Raw genomic sequence first — 19456 nt, 5'->3', positions numbered from 1 at the left:
GGCAGAAAAACCTGTGTGGTTGTCATTTTTGACCAAAACCTTCCAATTACAGCCCATTGACATTCAACTGGCACCCAAGTAAGTTGATGCCATTGACAGCCATGCAACAGGACGTGTCCCTGAAATGTCCCCAAATAAACAGGAAATGACCTGATATCAACATGTGTCCCTGAAATGTCCCGAAATAAACTCGGTGGGTCTCAGATCTTTGTCTACCACAGCAAAACCCCATCGTAATTTCTCCAGAAATTCAGTTTTTTTTCGTATTGTTCAGTGGTATGAAAAAGTATCGGAACCTTTTGGAATTCCTCACATTACTACATAAAATCACCATCAAATGTGGTCTGATCTTTGTCAAAATCACACAGATGAAAAAAATGCTTTACCTTAAACCACCCACACATTTATAGGTTTTCATATTTTAATGAGGATATCATGCAAAATTTGACAGAAGGGGTAAAAATAAGTTAGTGAACCCTCTGCTTAAGGAGACTTAAAGAGCAATTGAAACCAATTTTTACCAAACAATTAAGTCAGGTGTGCCCAATCACTAATGAGTGGTTTTAAGCTACCCTCCCGACTATAAAACACACACCTGGTATGAATTGTCTTAATAAGAAGCATTGTCTGACGTGCATAATGGCTCTGTTAAAAGAGCTGTTTGAAGACCTGTGATCAAGGATTGCTGATTTGTATAAAGCTGGGAAAGGATACAAAACCATCTGTAAAAGTCTGGATGCTAATCAATCGACAGTCAGAGAAGTTGTCTACAAATGGAGAGAGTTTGGCACTGTTGGTTCTCTCCCAAAGAGTGGCCATCCACCAAAGATGATGCCAAGAGTTCAGCGCAGAATACTCAGGGGGATAAAAAAAAAAAAGAACCCTAGATTAAAGACTTACAGAAATCACTGGCACAGTCCAATATCTTTGTGCACATATCAACTATATGTAAAACAATGGCCAAGTAAGGTGTTCATGGGAGGACTCCACGGAGGAAGCCACTGCTGTCTAAAAACATTGTTTCTCGTTCAATGTTCGCAAAAAGGCACTTGAACACTCCGCAGAAGTTTTGGCAAAATATTTTGTGGACTGATGAAACCAAAGTTCAATTGTTTGGGAGTAACACAATGTCAGGTGTGGAGGAAAAATGGAACAGCTCACCAAAATCAACACCTCATCCCCACCGTGAAGCATGGTGGAGGGAGCATCATGATTTGGGGCTGTTTTGGTGCCTCAGGGCCTGGACAACTTGCAATCATTAATGGAAGAATGAATTGAAAAGTTTATCAGGATGTTTTGCAGGAAAACCTGAGGCTGTCTGTCAGACAGTTGAAGCTAAAAAGAGGATGGATGCTTCAACAAGACAATTATCCAAAACACAGAAGTAAAATTTCAGAATGGTTTCAGAAGAACAAAATACACGTTCTGGAGTGGCCAAGTCAAAGTCCAGACTTGAACCCCATTGAGATGCTTTGGCATGACCTTTAGACAGCGATTCATGCCAGGCATCCCAGGAATCTGATTGAACTACAGAAGTTTTGTAGAAAAGACTGCGATGTGGCAGACTGATCTGCAGCTACAGGAAGCGTCTGGTTGAAGTTATTGCTGACAAAGGGGGGGCACAAAATATTAAATGTGATGGTTCACTTACTTATTGTCCCCCTTCTGTCATTGTTGGCATGCGATCCTCAATAAAATATGAAAACCTATAAATGTTTGGGCGGTTTTAGTTAAAGCAGACACTGTTTTTTCATCTGTGTAATTTTGACAAAGATCACATTTAATGGTGATTTTATGCAGAAATGTGAAAAATTCCAAAAGCTTCAGATAATTTTTCATACCACTGTAAATATAGGTTTTTTTGTTGTTGTTTTTTTTAACAATCATAAAGGCTTGATAAAATGAGATCCCAAACATGTAGTTTGACACTTTTTTCCCACATTTTTAAGCTTCTGTGAGCTTCTGAGGGTATTTCTTTATTCATGGCAGTGGGGTACCAAGATTTTTAAGCACGTGCGTATAGTACGTATGTGTGAACATGCAAGTATTCTATTTGACAATTGTAAAAAGTTTGCGTGACCCTCTTTCCCAGAATTATCAGCTCTTTTAGGAACTTGTCTCTTGCCTCGACTACTGTGCATTCCCCCCAGCACCCCGCAAAGACCAGGGGTCATGGGACCCAGCCCCCCCACCCGCAACACTGGTGACGTGTTGGCCTTGAGTTTCCTCATATGAGGAGCTTCAGGATCCAGAGAGGAGAAGAGACCACCAGTGCAGTGCCTGTCGTGAAAGAGGATGAGAATGATGGTGAAGACGAAGTACTGGCTGTGGTGTCTGGTGTGCGGCACCCCTTTAATGCTGAGCAACGTGTTGGCCACCTACCAGCTCAACCCGCGGAGCTATGCAGAGAGCAGAAGCAATGGACGGACATCCGCAAGGTTCCTCGACCCATCAAGTACGTCTAAGCCTCTTTAAAATTAATTCAACAAGATTCAGTTATTATTTTCTAAATAGAGGAACTGCAAGACTTATTGCGCTTCAATCCAAAATTAGAATGCAAAATCATGTATTTGCAATAATGCCTATAATAGTTGTATTTTACTATTTTGAAAAATATCACCATTTATCCAGATTTTTCAGTTGATATTATTGAAATTAGTATGATAAATTTTTAAAAGTAACTTCTCATCATAATAATTGGTTAAATTATGTCATATCAGTTTCTAGCTGTTAAAAAAAAAAGTTGTGTAGAGCATGAAAAATTACTTTTTGTCACTGCCTAATGAAAAGCATCATCCTATTTGAAAAGTCTGTACAACATTGTTATATGTATTCTTTTCATCGGGCAGTGACATTTTTGACTGGCTGTTTGTCAAGCAAAGTAAAGTATTTACTTGTTGCAAACAACCCAACTACGTACATTCCTCATGTTTTCAGTTCTTTGTGTGATAGCTGGATTACAGAAAAACACTTTTGTGATGAGGTATAGAATGGATCTTTACCAAATTGGCATTTCCTTTTTATTAGTCCATGACCTACCGCTCCTCAAAGCAATGTTTGATTACAATGAAGAAACTGCTAACACACAAACACATTAGAACAAAACTATGAATTATTTTTTACTTTTTTCATTTTGGCATCAAAAATGTTAGGCCACCACTAGCTAAATAAGCATGGCTGCATGTATATTGGGAAATTATCATCAAAAATACAAAGCTTGTGGTGGAGTAAGGTTTTTGCACTGTGCTGTAAACGTCACTGAAAGTTACTAAAGCCTCATTTGCACCATGAAGTACAGTTCAGTTCAATTTGTTGCACATATTTACTGAGTTCCACTGAAAGGTCACAAAATTCAATGGAAAAAATATTGGATGTGCGCATTTTTTTTGTTGTTTTTTTTTTTTTTTTTTTTTTTGTTAAACACAATTTTACGCTAAGTCAAAGCAGTAAACTTTGTTTGAGTCAGGAACAGTAGGTGTTTCTCTGTTTTCTTTTCAAAAGATTTCAAAAGATTTGATCATCCCACTTTTAAAAAAAACTTATTGTTGGGGTTCCAGTACCACAGATAAGTTCACTTATATACCCAACCATTGAAATATTGGAATTTGGAATTTTATTGTCATCATCATCGGTATCATTGACAATCATTGACAATTACAAAATGTGATATGATTTGCCCAGAGGAACCGAAGAAGAAGACAAAGGCGGACGGGATGAAGCATATGCTCATCAGTTTCCCGTCCCCCATACAACTAAAGACGCACATTCAGGCATGGAACATACATCAAAACTGTACAATAACACAATCAACAATCTGGGTTTAGTAACGTATTCTTTGTAGTTACTGAAATGAAATGCAAAGCTTCGCAGAAACGTACTAAAAAGTTTAAATGCAGAATTTCACCATACACTATACACATTATTTTGCATTTTCACTGCAAATAATCAGAATTTTCGGAAAACTGTTTGTTGGGATAACCAATTGAGTTATTACAATAAAGTCTTTCTACCCCTCATTAGAAACTATTCATTGACAAACTGACCTGAGCTGTGCCATTCAGTAAAAATGAGGCTTTTGTATAGACCATGTGCACTTACACAATCCTTCTTTTGACCTACTAATGATCTCCTCTTTGGTGGCCCTGTAGTCCACAGAACTGACTACACATATAGAGGAGGGTATCACTACCACTACCAGCCACCAAGGATCCCTCCACCGGTAGTGCATCGACCTTTTCCTCTATCCCCTCCAGTGACTTACCACAGACACTCGGTCCCTATGTGGCCTTATCAACACACATTTAAAGGGCAACTGGTACCACAGGTGCCCCATATTTACAAAGGTATGCCCCCACCTGTTGTGCACCACCCCCATAAACCCAAAAGCCCCTATCACCCGAAACCCCCGTGTCCGACAAAATCCGCCCCCACAGTGGCGACTCCACCTGTGGTGTACCTTCCGACAGTCCCTCCCACCCTGCGACTAACCACGACATCAACTATCGCACCGACTCTGCCACCAACAACCATAACCACCATGCCACCAGTGACAACCACTTTGGCACCAGTGGAGACCACCACTCCAGTGCCGGTCAGTACCCAAAGCGGCTCAACCACCACCATCAGTCCGGTGAAGACAGGTAGATTATTGCCAGTCAGGTTTGGTTAATCATTAAAGCTCTTTTTTTTTCAATAGTTGTAGTTTAGTAATTAGTGTTCACGCTTTACTTATATTGACTCGTTAATAAGAACATACTGTAATTATGTCGGTGTGATCTAGTGAAGTCATGTCTTTACTTTTTTATTAGGGCCCGAGCACCAACTGGCACGAGAGTCCTATTGTAATGCAAAGTATTATTATTTTTTCATGGCGAATGAAAATGGCCGATATGGAAACCTTAAGATGCTCAAAAACTCACCAAAATTTGCACAGACATGCGGCTTGGCATAAATTTTGATAATTTTGTAACCTATTTTGTAACAAATTGGCTCAGTTACGCCCCTCTTGAATTTTTCAAAAAGTTCTCTCCTATTAGGTTTTTTCAACATATAACGATGAAATTCAGGGAATCGATACCTTGTGCAAAACTGCTCCAAAAAGTCTCTTGCACCATTGTTTCAAACCCAACAGAAAATCGGGTATTTTGGATTGAATGTGAAAATTATATCAAGGTACAGGGTGCATATCTGAGACATTGGCACCTTGGGAGTTAGTTGGATCCTCCTCAAAATTGGTGGGACTGTTCATGAGACATATGAGATGTTAAGTAATCAAAATGGTGAGTTTTCTGGGCAGGGTGCCAAAGTCAATCTTTTTTTTGGGGGGGGGGGGGGGGGGGGGCAACACAGTGAATGACTAATATCTCCCTGATCAAAGGTTGAGTATTTTTCATGTCTGGCATGAATGAGAGAAAACCCAGGCTGAACACGACTGCATTGAAATATTACCCATTAGGCCTATTGCCCCAAGCTGGGAACAGGAAACAGTCTTTTTTACTAAACAGGCTCCCCCTCCAAGGGAAAAAAAATTAGTTAACCTCAAACCTGCATCATGGGAGCCTTAAGACATGTGTTCAGGTGCCCGATGAAAAATATTGAGGTTTCGTTGAAGCAGAAGAGTCCAAACAGTAAAGTGAAAATGACAGTCGTCATTTTGTCTCACCACAAATTTGAAGTCATAACCTGGGTCCTGTAGGAGTCATTTGCATCAACCCTATAGCGCCAACTTGTGGCAACAGAAAGTCACTCATTTTACCTATACATGTCCAGTTCTTTTCAGGTTGGTCATTGCAGTTACAAGACCATTTGTAATATTACATTTTAAGGCCCATGTCCGCATGTCTCTATCTGTTGCCGTGATGACCCTTTGTTCGCCATTAAAAGGGAGGAAGTTTTTTCAGGGGCTTTGGCAGCTTATAGAGCCACGAAATTTGGCACAGTTGGTCAAATTGGCCCAATTAAAAGATTCATTTTGGTTTTGAATAAGGGTGTGGTTGCACAGCTCAGTTGCGCCTCCTTTTTTGTAGGACCCTCTTAATGAGGGATTTTTTTCTCCTAGATGTGTGAATGAATTTCTAATCCCCCAAAAAAGAGGTGAAATTCAAGCATGTTAGGTTCACATAAGATGATGAGAGGGGGACGATCTGCCACCACTCTGACCTGCGAGCTGTCAGAGTTGCGTGATGTCCGAATTGCACCAAACTGTGAGGGCACGTTCAGCGCTGCTTGCAGGCCTAGTTTTTATTTTATTTTTTTTAATGTCGGTTAGAGGGTCACCAACTTTTTCAAAGGTGACAATTGGAAAAATAGTTGTGGTCGTTCAACTGTCAATCTGATTTCTATTCCCTAGGCAGTCTAAATTGCATGATAATAAGTTTGGATATTAAATATGAACTATAACTACTTAATGAGGAAATCTAGTCATCACTAAGCTGGAGATAAGTAGAAAACAGTAATGGCAAATTGAAGAGACACATCTTTTTTTCTTCATTTGTTGCTCGAATTAATCATAACTGGTCACCATACAAGGTAAAATCAGGAGGCCAGAAGAAAATTACTCCAAGACATATACAGCTATATCCATGACACTGTGTTTCTTGGGAAAACATACCAGCAAGAAAAAGATCACCATCTGACCCTATTGAATAAATGTCTATTTAAAAAACCTGCATGGACTTCAAACTAAACTATAAATGCACTTTTTGCTCACATTTTCCTTCATATAATTTATAACTTTGGACTCACAATCACAGTCACAATAAAAGTTACAAGAAATAACTTTAACAGACTTTTGTCGAGAGAGTTATGTGTCCATTATCACTTCAGTTCATGGAAGATGGAAGCAAAGATGAGGTTGCTTTTATAATTTTGTTGAATATTCAGTACCGGTTAAAGGTTTATACATGATATTTAATAATTGAATTACACTAGGTGTCCAAACACTTGAATGGTATTGTATATGTGATGTATGTATACAGTAAGTGAGTGAGAGGACTCCTAGTCTATCTTTTGATATGGCATCTTTGTTTTGTTGATTTCTTTTCTGGTATCTTTTCTATTTAACATGAAAGGATAAGACCAAAGTTAAATGAAGGTTTTATTATTATTTGACAACATTTTGGGAATGCCTCACAAAGCCAGATTATTCTCAGTGCATCTCAAACCGTATTAAAATTCATTCATTCTCTTTCCATTGCTCACCAACAATTCTACTGTCTGAGATAAGAATTGCTGTGTAATGTTAAAATAGCCTTAATGCTGTCATGTTGATCACCAGAGCTACCAGATTCTCAGTGCAGCAGCCGCCTCTTGGACCTGGTCTTCATTATCGACAGTTCACGTAGCATTCGCCCCAGTGATTTTGAGAAGGCCAAGGTATTCCTGGCGCTCATGGTGGACACGTTGGGGGTGGGCTCGGATGCCACCAGAGTAGCCGTGGTCAACTATGCCAGCACGGTCAAGATCGAGTTCCTGCTCAAAGACCACTTCAACAAGCTTGACATGAAGAAGGCCATCTCTCGCATCGAGCCCCTGGCTTCCGGCACCATGACGGGCCTGGCCATCAAAACTGCGGTAGATGAAGCCTTCACAGAAGAGTCTGGAGCCCGGCCTCCGTCTCGTAACATTGCCAAAGTGGCTATCATCGTGACGGATGGAAGGCCTCAGGACCACGTAGAGGAAATCTCCGCCACAGCTCGTGCTGCAGGCATCGAGATTTACGCCGTCGGGGTGGACCGCGCAGACATGGACTCTCTGAAGCTGATGGCCAGCTTGCCTCTGGAGGACCACGTTTATTACGTGGAGACCTACGGCGTTATCGAGAAGCTCACCTCCAAGTTTCGGGAAAACCTGTGCGGTAGGACAAAGATGATCCCGCAAGAGTTTCTTGCATTATTAACCCTGGTTCTAGTGGCACGGTAGGAGGCACCTACAGTCTAATACGGGAGTTGCACGCGTCGGATCATTTCAAAAACATAAGAAATTTAAAAGAAACTTCAGAACCCCTACATGGATTGCAGATGTTGGCACTAGAACCTGATTAGCGCCGCACAATTAATACAAAAGAAAGTTTGATGGTCAAACAAGCCTTAAACTTTCAGTTATGGATAAATGTTGACTACTGACAACGCGATTAATGTATACTTTTATTTTTTAATATTGTGAAGACAGCACCTCACTTTTTCAAAACACTTGGCTTTACAATGCCTACAACCAGAAGGCGAACAACAACAACAACAAAAACATGATTGCACATAGCAGTCAATAGAGTTTTTGTGCTAAACTGACGTTTTTTCAGTTCCCAATTAGTTGAATCAAATTTATTTATAGCCCCAAATCATCCCGGATAAGATCCCATAGGGTTTCATAGACAAATACTTTAAAAAATAACGTTAGAATTCATTGTCTGAGTTGTGCAGTTGTTTGAACAAGAGAGGTTCTGTTGTAAACACTTATTGTGGAACTGTTTGATGTCATTTTCTCCTTGATCACATTGAATACATCCAATAAACCTGTGGTAACTTTTAACTTTTACCATCGACTTCACAATCAATTGACAGGACATGGGGCTCAGAGCCGATCCATTGGAGGCCTATTTTAGAAAACTTAAAAGTCAAATATTTTCAAAACCAAAGCTGCTAACGACCTAAAACCAAAACAGGCACCTCCCTTAGGCATATATGAGTCTCCATGAGCAGTGGCATCAAAAAACAAAAAGTCGTTCCCTAAAAAAATGCTGATTTATTTATTTATTTTTTTATATATATAAGTATAAAAAAAAAACTTGAAATGGCTATAAAATTCTAATGTAATATTTCAAGCTAGTAGGCTATTGTGTAATCCAAGGTGGCGGCTGTAAGAAAACAAAGAGCTTATTAAAATGAAAATTCTTATAAATAAATGCGTAAATCCCGGACTTTTTTTCGTAGATATGAATGTAAAACACTCTAGATTCTTGGTTAAAAGCAAAAAAACGGGCAGTTATCGTTTATTTTACGTAAATATTTCAGGCTTGTTGGCTATTGTGTAACCCAAGGTGATGGCCGTAAGAAAACAGAGCTTTTTGAGTTGAAAATTTTTGTAAATAAATGCGTAAATCCCTGATTTTTTTCATTGATATGAATGTAAAACACTCTAGATTCTTGTTTAAAAGCAAAAAGAACGAGCAGTTTTACCTAAATATCTCAAGCTAACGTTAGGCTAATTTTTTCCATTTCATTTTTTCACTACATTTCAAAGTGCATGCAAGGTGCTATTTATATAATAATTACCTTGAATCCTCGACCAAATTACTCTTCAGGCCCCTGCTTGTATGCAGTACAACTTTCCTCCTGTTTCAACCTAAATCCGGCATTAGAACGCAGCGTGTTTGAGTTCATCACAGCTCTGCCTTCCTATGTCAGCCTCCTTGCGGAAGGCAATGTCTGGTGGAGCTGTCCCGTCAACTGAGTGAAGTCTATGATTTTACTTAAAAGTTGCTGATGTAGATTTGTGAATATTTTCAGTACGTAGTAAAACATACTGTCTTCTATGTATGCTGTCAAATGAATTGCCTATTCTTTAATCTTGGCCTAGGTCTGGACCCCTGTGCCCTTGGGAATGACTGCGAGCACATTTGTGTCAACAGCAATGCTTCCTTTTATTGCAAGTGCCGCACCGGTTATATCTTGAATGCAGACAAGAAAACATGTTCCAGGACACGTAAGCTTGTTTTTTTAATCTATAGACTTCGGTAACAGCGCAATACCTCTAACTCTGATGTTGTGACATGGTGTTTTATCGCTATGTAGTGGTGAAGCCAGTGGTGGCAGAAGATCCTTGCAAGTGTGAAGCCAGACTGGCTTTCCAGAAGCAGACGCAGGCTGCCATGCAGAAACTCACTGCCAGACATATCCTTCCTGTTGTAAACAGCACATAATATACGGTACTGGACTGCTTATCGAGGGTATCCGGAGAAAACCCCACTTTATTGAGCCATTAACATTGTATTGACGAAAAGAGAAAGCCATTTTTCAGACTTAAAATCAAGAAATTACAAATTTCAGTCAATAAAACGTAAAAAATAAATAAATAAAAAATAAAAAATACCGTAATTTTTGCACTATAAGGTGCACCTGTCTATAAGCCGCCACCCACCAAATTTGACACAAAAACGGCATTTGTTCAGAGTCGCAGCTGTCCTCACTGTATTATGGGATATTTACACCAAAAGATATTAACCGGTAACACTTTATTTATACGAGTGGCATTAGACCAAATGAACCACCATGAAGCTTTGAACCAATTGGCTGCAAAAGCTTCATTGCTTCATTTGGACATCACTGCTCTCTTGGGGGAGACAGTCAACCTCTGCTGCCACCTGCTGTCAACAATGTTGTTGTCCAGCATGCCTCCTAGCATGCATTGCAGCGCTACAGATGTAAATAACAATAAAAATGTATGTTCTGTGCTAATTATTTCTTCAGGTACTGTTCTAGTTGTTTCATTAATTGAAAGTTATGGTATTTGGAAACTATTTTTTGACAGTGGCGCCATATGACTGTCATTAGGCAATCATACTTGTGACATGACACTGTCGCGAGCATAAATGAATGCTTATACAGTAACAGATGTCATTTATTGTTATAAGTAGAGATGTCCCGATCGATCGGCAATCGGCAAACAAATATCAGACATGCCTTTTTTTATATATATTTTATAATTAAATCGTTTTCTAATTGTATTTAACGTTACAGACATAATGTGTTACACTCTTCCAGAGTCTTTAAGTTTGAGGTAGGGTTATAAAATTTATCGCGTTAACGGCGAGAATTAATGTTTTTTAAATTCATCATGTTACAATATGTAACGCAATTAACGCATGCGCTGCATGACCCACTCACGCATTGTCGCATTCAATCTATAATGGCGCTGTTTTACCCATACAGTATATAGAGCTAAAAGGCAGCGTAAAATGAGTAGAGTGAATTTTGGCAGCCTTTGGAGCCTTTTTGTAAATGGCTAAAGCCTTACAATCCCTCTCCCAACGATTAAAATAATCGTGGGAAGCAATGTGGGGAAGCAGGCAGTAGTTGATCTTTTCCTTAACACTCTATGTTATTTCCCAACGCAGAGAAGATATATTAATTGGTACCACGACGCACAGTCATGGTTGCACTTCCCATCATGCATTTGGGCAGAAGTTAAATGGCTACAGTATCGTTTACTGAAAGCTCAACAAATACACTAGATGGCAACATTTAGTCACAATATAAAAAGTCACATTTATCCTTTAAGAATTACAAGTCTTTCTATCCGTGGATCCCTCTCACAGAAAGAATGTTAATAATGTAAATGCCATCTTGAGGATTTATTGTCATAATAAACAAATACAGTACTTGTGTACTGTATGTTGAATGTATATATTCGTCCTAGTTTTATTCATTTTTTTCTTAATGCATTGCCAAAATGTATATGATCGGGAAAAATTATCGGGAATGATTCGAATTGAATCGGGAGCAAAAAAAAAGCAATCGGATCGGGAAATATCGAGATCGGCAGATACTCAAACTAAAACGATCGGGATCAGATCGGGAGCAAAATAACATGGTCGAAACAACCCTAGTTATAAGGCAAATTATCTCACTCTTAAATGGATGTAAAAGATCCGAGCTGGACATAAAGGGAGTTAGTGACATAATTTGCTTGATGACACTTAATGACATCTGTCATAAGCATTCATTAACGCCCATGATAGTGTCATGTCATACTTAAGATTGTCTTATTACAGTCTTATGATGCCGCTGTCAAATAAAGTGTTACCTATTAACCCAAATAAATCAACAAATTAGCCGCACTGGACTATAAGCTGCAGGTTTCAAAATGAAGGAAAAAAAGTAACGGCTTATAGTCCAAAAATTACGGTAATAATAACAATAAACACACCCACAGACGAATGGTTTCTATTTTTTATTGGGGGGGGGGGGGGGGGGGGGGTTAAAAAAGACTAAATTAGGGCATAGTTTTTGGCTCCAAATCACATTTACAGTTAAATGTAAAGCCCATAGTAATGCAACAAAAAATATTATATTAAATGTTAGCTTCTTTTTTTTAAACTGTATTTGTTAAGAGTATACCAGTTAATATACTCGTAGACATTACTCCTTGACTTTGAAGCCACTAGCTGATGTTTCAGGGAGAATAGAGCGCTTGGAGGAGGCACTGAGGCACGTGTGACACTTGACAAAGGGGTGAGTGTTTGACACTCAGATGACGTAGCCGGGCAGTAAAACACCATGCCTACGACCACACAGCGAGATGCTTTCCATTTATTTGCTTTATTTGCACAGGGTGCCAGTGGGTGTCGGAGACATGGACTGCTGCAATGCATAGCTTTTGGATTGATGTCAAGCATGCGGTGGACTAGTAGCCATGGTCCGGGGAGCCACTAATCACATCTACAGTGATGTCTACTTTTTAAACAACTGTGTCTTCCATGCATCTTTTAAGAAATACAGAAAGATCAGCGATACATTTTGTGACCTCAATAGCACACCTGTGCATACTGTATATATTATGAGTTGTCTTTTTTTTTTTTTTGTGAAATATCATGAATATCATCGTGGTGAATATATTTGCATATTACTTTTTACGCTTAAAGTTATTTTTTCAAATATATTAAATGGTCAATGACATAAGTTGATATTCCTTTGTCTGAATAAAAAAATCGTAAACTCATAAGGAGTATATTTCTTTTTTTTTTCAGCAAAGCAATACTAATGTGACTGAAATGACACTAATGTAATATTCTGAGGCAAAATTGTAATTTAAAGGGATAGACAACAATTACTATGAATGACGTTTAGGTGAAAGTTGGCTGCTTAAATTATTTAAGAAATGGAAAATACTTAGACCTGTAATAACACCATGTAACACATATATTGTTCCCAGGTTCTGAGTGGTATTTCCTAGTTTGTTTCATTGCATTCATGTATAAAAACATTTTTGTTTGGGTTTGTGGTCACGACTTTCAAATTCTATTTTCCACTTTTCTTTACTTTTGTAATTTCTAATGCTTTTCAATATACGTATGTACATGTTCCTCCTTATTTTATAGACTTAGTTTGACCTGATGTATGAAGAACTTACATTTAACAATTATTTTCAGCATAACTAGGACATAAAATCGGAAATTTTGAATAGGCTATAGCCTCTAACTTTAGCAAAACTAAATGTTTACCTATTTAGTGGCACTTTTTCATTTCGTTTGGACCAAAGCAACGTAAAAAAAATGATTACGGTACAAGCCAGGAATAAAGTAGTATTATTTTTCTATAACATGGTGTAATGGTAAAATATTGTTTAAACAAAAAAATGACAGCTTATGACCCACATACACACGGCTAGACTCGGGCACAGACGCATGTGATAATATAGGATACTGGCATTTGATTGGTTAAAATAGCGGCATTGATAAAATGTCTGTTCCCATATCAGGTTATCACTTCCTGTAGATATTGGTTGTTTTGACGTTTTTCGCCACTATTGCACATTAGGAACTTGAAATTTTGTGTTTTCCAATTTATTAAAGAAGATTCTTTCAGCTGGGAAGCACATGATAAACATGTTGTCTTTCCCTTTATAGAAAACGGATCAACAACAATTTCCATGAAAAACTAGGCCCCACGTACTTTAAAGTCACATCAACAAACAAATGTACAATTGTGATTGTGAGCAATCTAGTTGAATTACACTCAGTGAAAGCAATTTATATCTTTCCTTTCTATTTTACTTTATTGTATTCTGTTTTATAGAACATTCAAAGGCTTCAAGTAGAAGCCTGTGAATTTCAACAACTTGAAATCCATCCGGAAAAAGTTTTGTCTTAATAAAGCTTCTGTTGGCGTGGAGTTCCAGTGCATCCCAATGGATGGATAGACATTCTCTTTCTTGTTTTGAACACCCCCCAAGAGTGTCAAATCTTTCATCTGTAGTGATAGTAGCAAGCATGGCCATGCATGATCCTGTTATGAAAAACTTGCCATGAATAGTGTAGCTTCCGAATCTGGCTCTGAACTCTAGTCGAGGACAAAGCAGGAGGCAAATTTCAACGCTGTCCTATTGTCAGTTGGCCAGGCACAGGCAAAGGAATATGTTTATAAACAGGCACGAGTGTGCTGTAGCGCACTACAGGCTGAATGGTATGCACACATGCCCTCTACTGGCTAACCTGTAAGCGACAGGCAACACAGCCACCAATAAATCCGCAATTAATTAATCTGCCCGTACACAAAAAATATCAAAAATTGGGCTCCATGGATTGGTAGATACATGATACATAGCTATCAAGTTTCAAGATGATCAGTTCACAAATGACAGAGAAGGACTTCAAAGTTGGTGCCCACAAGATGAAGTAGGGGAAGGAGTAAGAATAGGAAAAGAAGAACAACAACAACAAAAACCAAAACTACTACTATTACTACTACTTAAAGTGCATTAGACACCATAAAAAAATCCTAAATAGCCTTATTACTGGAATTAAAATCATATTTTGGGATGATTCGGCTATATACAACAATTTGGCAAAGCTCAGATGGCAAGAAATGAGTCTTTAAATCTCCCGTTTAGCTCTTCCTGTCATTATAGTGCTCAGGCGCCTCCATCTGGGTGATGACGTCAGCGGAGTAGCGAATTCAGAGGATTTAGAATTCAGCCCAATGGAGGCGGAATATTCAGAACGAGAAAAAGGCGACATAGAGCAGACTGCAAAATGCCATCATTGTTTTTGTCTCTTCCTCGCCTTTCCAAAACGAAAAATCACACAAAACTACCCCGACTCATGTCACACACTGCGGCGGGGGTGACTGCCTTCGCCGATTGGCCAACACCCGGCGACCAGCAAGTTTTGGCTAGTCATTCCCCCGCTGCAGCCCCAGAAGGAGTACTCATCGTCGGGGATGCAGCTGGGGAATGAACGCCGAAAATGGCGCATTCTAAGTGAACAAACCGGCCACCGTTGGAGCGCGTGGCTGTCCGAGCTCAAGCCGAGGATAGCGCTCTCTTGATGGGCACAGGAAGGAGGTGGAGGGGAGGTGGAAGTCTCGATACAATCGAGAACCGTAGACGAGAGCGTCAGCCAAGGGCGGCCGCCACTCCTGCCTTCTTGGTGGACAGGGGGCATTGTCACCCACAAAATGCAAGCCACTTTCTCATTAGTCCAATGGTCGCTTCATTGTCATGCTTTTTTTGCCCATTCTTCGCAGTGAACAGTATCTTTTTGAAACCCAGAAAGGTTCACACCACTCTCCATGGTGTAGCAACAAAAGCTTGCAGCACATTTGGCTGGACGCGAAAATAAACGAATTAATCAGCAAAAATCAGCTGTATCCAATGTCCTTTTGCAAACAATAGTATGGCTGTATAGTGAAGATTATATCTCCCATTAACGTCACATCCGCCTTCTTCATCAATCTGAGACTGTGGCCGGAACTCTCTCATTTTCGGAGCGCGAGATTCAAAAAAATTAAACAATTACTAGTATATCGATCGCTTCTGCACACATCCAAGTGGTCCATTTCATTCAGGAGCATAAAATACCGCATGTAATATGAAATTAACATGTTTTTATTATGTCACAGGCACTTTAAGCAGCACCTTGATAGGCTTTCAGCCTGTAAAAAGAGCAGACCGAAGCTGCCAATGACTAAAGGGAGGGTGGTTTCTGTCTAAACTTTTTTAAGCTTTTGAAGTGTCATTGAGCAAGAAATTAAATCTTAACATGCTTCCTAGTTAGCACTGTGAATAAAAAAAACTTTTCAGAATTGCCTTGCCCAGGTAAATACTACATAAATTAATCATGAAAAAGCAATTGTATCTTTTCCGATGCCCTGTCCTACAGTGCAATTTTTCCCATAAAATATCTAATGAAACATGAATCGAGTCTTTTGGGTACCACTGTAAATGGTTTATTATAATATATAACAAATTAATACATTTATACGAACATACTTTTAAATTGAAAAATAAAATTACTAGAGATGTCCCGATCGATCGGCATCCCGATCGATCGGGTCCGATCACGTCATTTTCAAAGTATCGGAATCGGCAAAAAAATATCGGCCATGCCTTTTTTTAATATATATATATTTTTTAATTAAATCGTTTTCTAATTGTATTTGTTACAGACATAATATGTTACGCTCATCCAGAGTCTTTAGTTTAGGCTTAAGGTAGGGTTATGAAATTTATCCCGATAACAGCGGTAATTAATTTTTTAAAAAATGTATCACGTTAAAATATTTAACGCAATTTATGCATGCGCTGCACGACCCACTCACGCATTGTCACGCTCAATCTGTAATGGCGCCGTTTTACCCATATAGAGAGATAAAAGACAGCGTAAACTGAGTAAAGTGAATTTTGGCAGCCTTTGGAGCCTTTTTTTAATTGGCTAAAGCCTTACAATCCCTCCCCCTATGATTAGAAATATCATGGGAAGCAATGTGGGGAAGCAAGGTAGCAATTGATCTTTTTCTTAACACCATATGTTATTTCCCAACGCAGAGAAAATGTATCAACTGGTAGCACTACGCAGTCGTGGTTCCATTTCCCATCATGCATTTGGGCATCGTTTACTGAAAGCTCAACAAATACACTAGATGGCAATATTTAGTCACATTATACAAAGTCACAAGTCTTTCTATCCGTGGATCCCTCTCACAGAAAGAATGTTAATAATGTAAATGCCATCTTGAGGATTTATTGTCATAATAAACAAATACAGTGCTTATGTACTGTATGTTGAATGTATATAATTCGTCCGAGTTTTATTCATTTTTTTCTTAATTCATTGCCAAAATGTATATGATCGGGAAAAATTATCGGGAATGATTGGAATTGTATCGGGAGAAAAAAAAAGCAATCGGATGGGGAAATATTGGGATCGGCAGATACTCAAACTAAAACGATCGGGAGCAAAAAAAACATGATCGGAACAACCCTAAAAATTACTATGTTAATAAAATACACACAGAGCTAATTTTAATGTATGAGGTCACTGAAGTCTCGAATCGAAAACGCAGCTTTTTCCACTTGTTAGAGGTAAATTGTATCTTTTTTCCAATACGGTGCATCATACATTGTGGAACTGTTTCATTTTCCTTAGCACCATATCATCAATCCCAATAAGTGGTGATACACTCATCTGATCAGAACCAACGAATGTTGTCATCGCCATGTGCTTTTACCATCATGACTGCTGTACCAGACAACACTCCAGGGTCAAAAGTTACCCCAGGGACGAGTTGGCTTGTTTGCCAAGTAGTGAGTCGGAAACAGAGTGTCTTCTGTGTGCGCCCTCACAAGTCAACATTTACCTCTAGTCTACTCGTGTCTCCACTTTTACTAGACAGCTGCTTCGTGTTTGTTTGCCACCTCGCCTGCTTTCATGGTTACCACACACATAGAAGGTAAGCCGGCGGTGCCGTGTCAGTAGGTAGAAGAAGACGAATGTGACTGGCACGTCGCTGTGAAGTACAAAAGATACGTAAAGATTCCTTGCGACGAATTCCGGAATACTCGAAACCTTTGGGGAAAAAAAAATAATATTTCCAAGCGCAGTTTGATCTTTAACCCACTTTCCATTAGTGGGCATTTGGTTACCTTTTTCTTTTTGTATCATGTCCATCCGTCCATGATCTTTCATCTGTTTCTAAAAAATAAAAACATTTACAGTATCTAAACTACATTGAAATGACATTTACTGTAATTTTTGGACTATAAGGCGCACCTGATGATTAGCCGCCACCCACCAAATTTGACAGAAAAACGGCATTTGTTCATAGATAAGATGCACTGGACTATACACCGCAGCTGTCCTCACCGTATTATGGGATATTTACAATCAAAGGATATTTCCCGATAACACTTTATTTGACAGCGGCATCATAAGACCGTCATAAGACCAAATTAACCGCTATGAAGCTTTGAACCGATTGGCTGCAAAGATTCATTGAGAATAGAATAGAATAAAAATGGAATAGAATAGAATAGCCCTTTATTGTCATTATACGGTTGTACAATGAAATTATGGAGCATCTCCCTTTACAGTGCAGGACAAGTAAAAAATATCGAAAGTGGCTTGCATGAATAAAAGTATAAAATATCAAATATGAGGTAGCCCTATGTTCAGGCAGTGCAAATAATTTAAGTGAGTAGCAGCAGTTGACAGTGAAGGCATTGAGTATTGCACAAGTAAAAATCTCGAACGTGGCTTGCAAGAATAAAAGTATAAGATCTAAATCAATATAAAATATGCACAGTATGAGGTAGTCCTATATTGTGCAAATAATTGAAGGGAAGTAGCAGCGGTTGACAGTGAAGGCATTGAATATTGCAGATTAAGTTTTAGTGTCATCCGGCAAATTATCTCTCTTTGGAATGGATGTAAAAGATCAGAGCTGGACATAAATGATAATTTGCCAGATGACACTAAACGACATCTGTTATAAGATTCAGTAACGCCCATGATAGTGTCATGTCATAATTATGACAGTCTCATGATGCCATTGTCAAATAATGTGTTACTTATTAGAGATGTCCCGATCGATCGGCATCCAATCGATCGGGTCCGATCACGTCATTTTCAAAGTATCAGAATCGGCAAAAAAATATTGGCCATGCCTTTTTATAATATATATATATATTTTTTAATTAAATCGTTTTCTAATTATATTTGTTACAGACATAATATGTTACACTCATCCACAGTCTTTAGTTTAGGCTTAAGATAGGGTTATCAAATTTATCCCGATAACAGCGGTAATTAATTTTTTAAAAAATGTATCACGTTAAAATATTTAACGCAATTTATGCATGCGCTGCACGACCCACTCACACACTGTCGCGCTCAATCTGTAATGGTGCCATTTTACCCATATAGAGAGATAAAAGAGTAAAGTAAAGTAAAATGAGTAAAGTGAATTTTGGCAGCCTTTGGAGCATGTTTTTAATTGGCTAAAGCCTTACAATTCCTCTCCCCACGATCAAAATTATCATAGGAAGCAATGTGGGGAAGCAAGGTAGCAATTGATCTGTTTCTTAACACCTTAAGTTATTTCCCAACGCAGAGAAGATATATCATTTGGTAGCACTACACATAGGGCTGGGCGATATGGCCTTAAACATGTATCACGATAAATTGAGCAGATTTATCTCGATAACGATAAATGACGATAAATTCGCCCAAGCGGACTGTTATATAATTTGAAAATCTGAATCAATGCATGAAATACAGATTAACTATTTCTTGTTGATTTATTTACCAGCATTCAATTTGATATACTGTATTTAACAATTGTACATGCAGTCTAAACATTAAATTTATAAAAATTAGGGCTGTCAAAATTATCGCGTTAACTGGCGTTAATTAATTTTTTTAATTAATCACGTTAAAATATTTGACGCAATTAACGCACTTGCC

The 19456-nt window shown here is 38.6% G+C and overlaps 1 protein-coding gene across 1 annotated transcript; it reads left to right on the top strand.

Moving 5' to 3' along the window:
• The first annotated feature begins 2231 nt into the window (after nt 1-2231).
• matn3a (matrilin 3a) lies at nt 2232-9916 on the top strand. The gene is made up of 5 exons (XM_057823576.1): nt 2232-2455; nt 4434-4630; nt 7277-7855; nt 9574-9699; nt 9789-9916. The coding sequence occupies exons 1-5, from the start codon at nt 2232-2234 to the stop codon at nt 9914-9916; spliced, it is 1254 nt and encodes a 417-aa protein (XP_057679559.1).
• Nucleotides 9917-19456: the final 9540 nt, after the last annotated feature.

This window comes from Corythoichthys intestinalis, chromosome 19, assembly GCF_030265065.1.
Source record: "Corythoichthys intestinalis isolate RoL2023-P3 chromosome 19, ASM3026506v1, whole genome shotgun sequence".
NCBI lineage: Eukaryota > Metazoa > Chordata > Actinopteri > Syngnathiformes > Syngnathidae > Corythoichthys > Corythoichthys intestinalis.
The sequence above is the reverse complement of the archived record's forward strand: the minus strand, read 5'-3'. Positions and strand labels throughout refer to the sequence as shown.

Excerpts from the sequence above, each read along its gene's own strand:
- matn3a (XM_057823576.1), top strand. The coding sequence starts at position 2,232 with ATGAGGAGCTTCAGGATCCAGAGAGGAGAAGAGACCACCAGTGCAGTG. Across the intron at positions 7,856-9,573 it reads GTTTCGGGAAAACCTGTGCG|GTCTGGACCCCTGTGCCCTT; the intron begins GTAGGACAAAGA and ends ATCTTGGCCTAG. Across the intron at positions 9,700-9,788 it reads GAAAACATGTTCCAGGACAC|TGGTGAAGCCAGTGGTGGCA; the intron begins GTAAGCTTGTTT and ends ATCGCTATGTAG.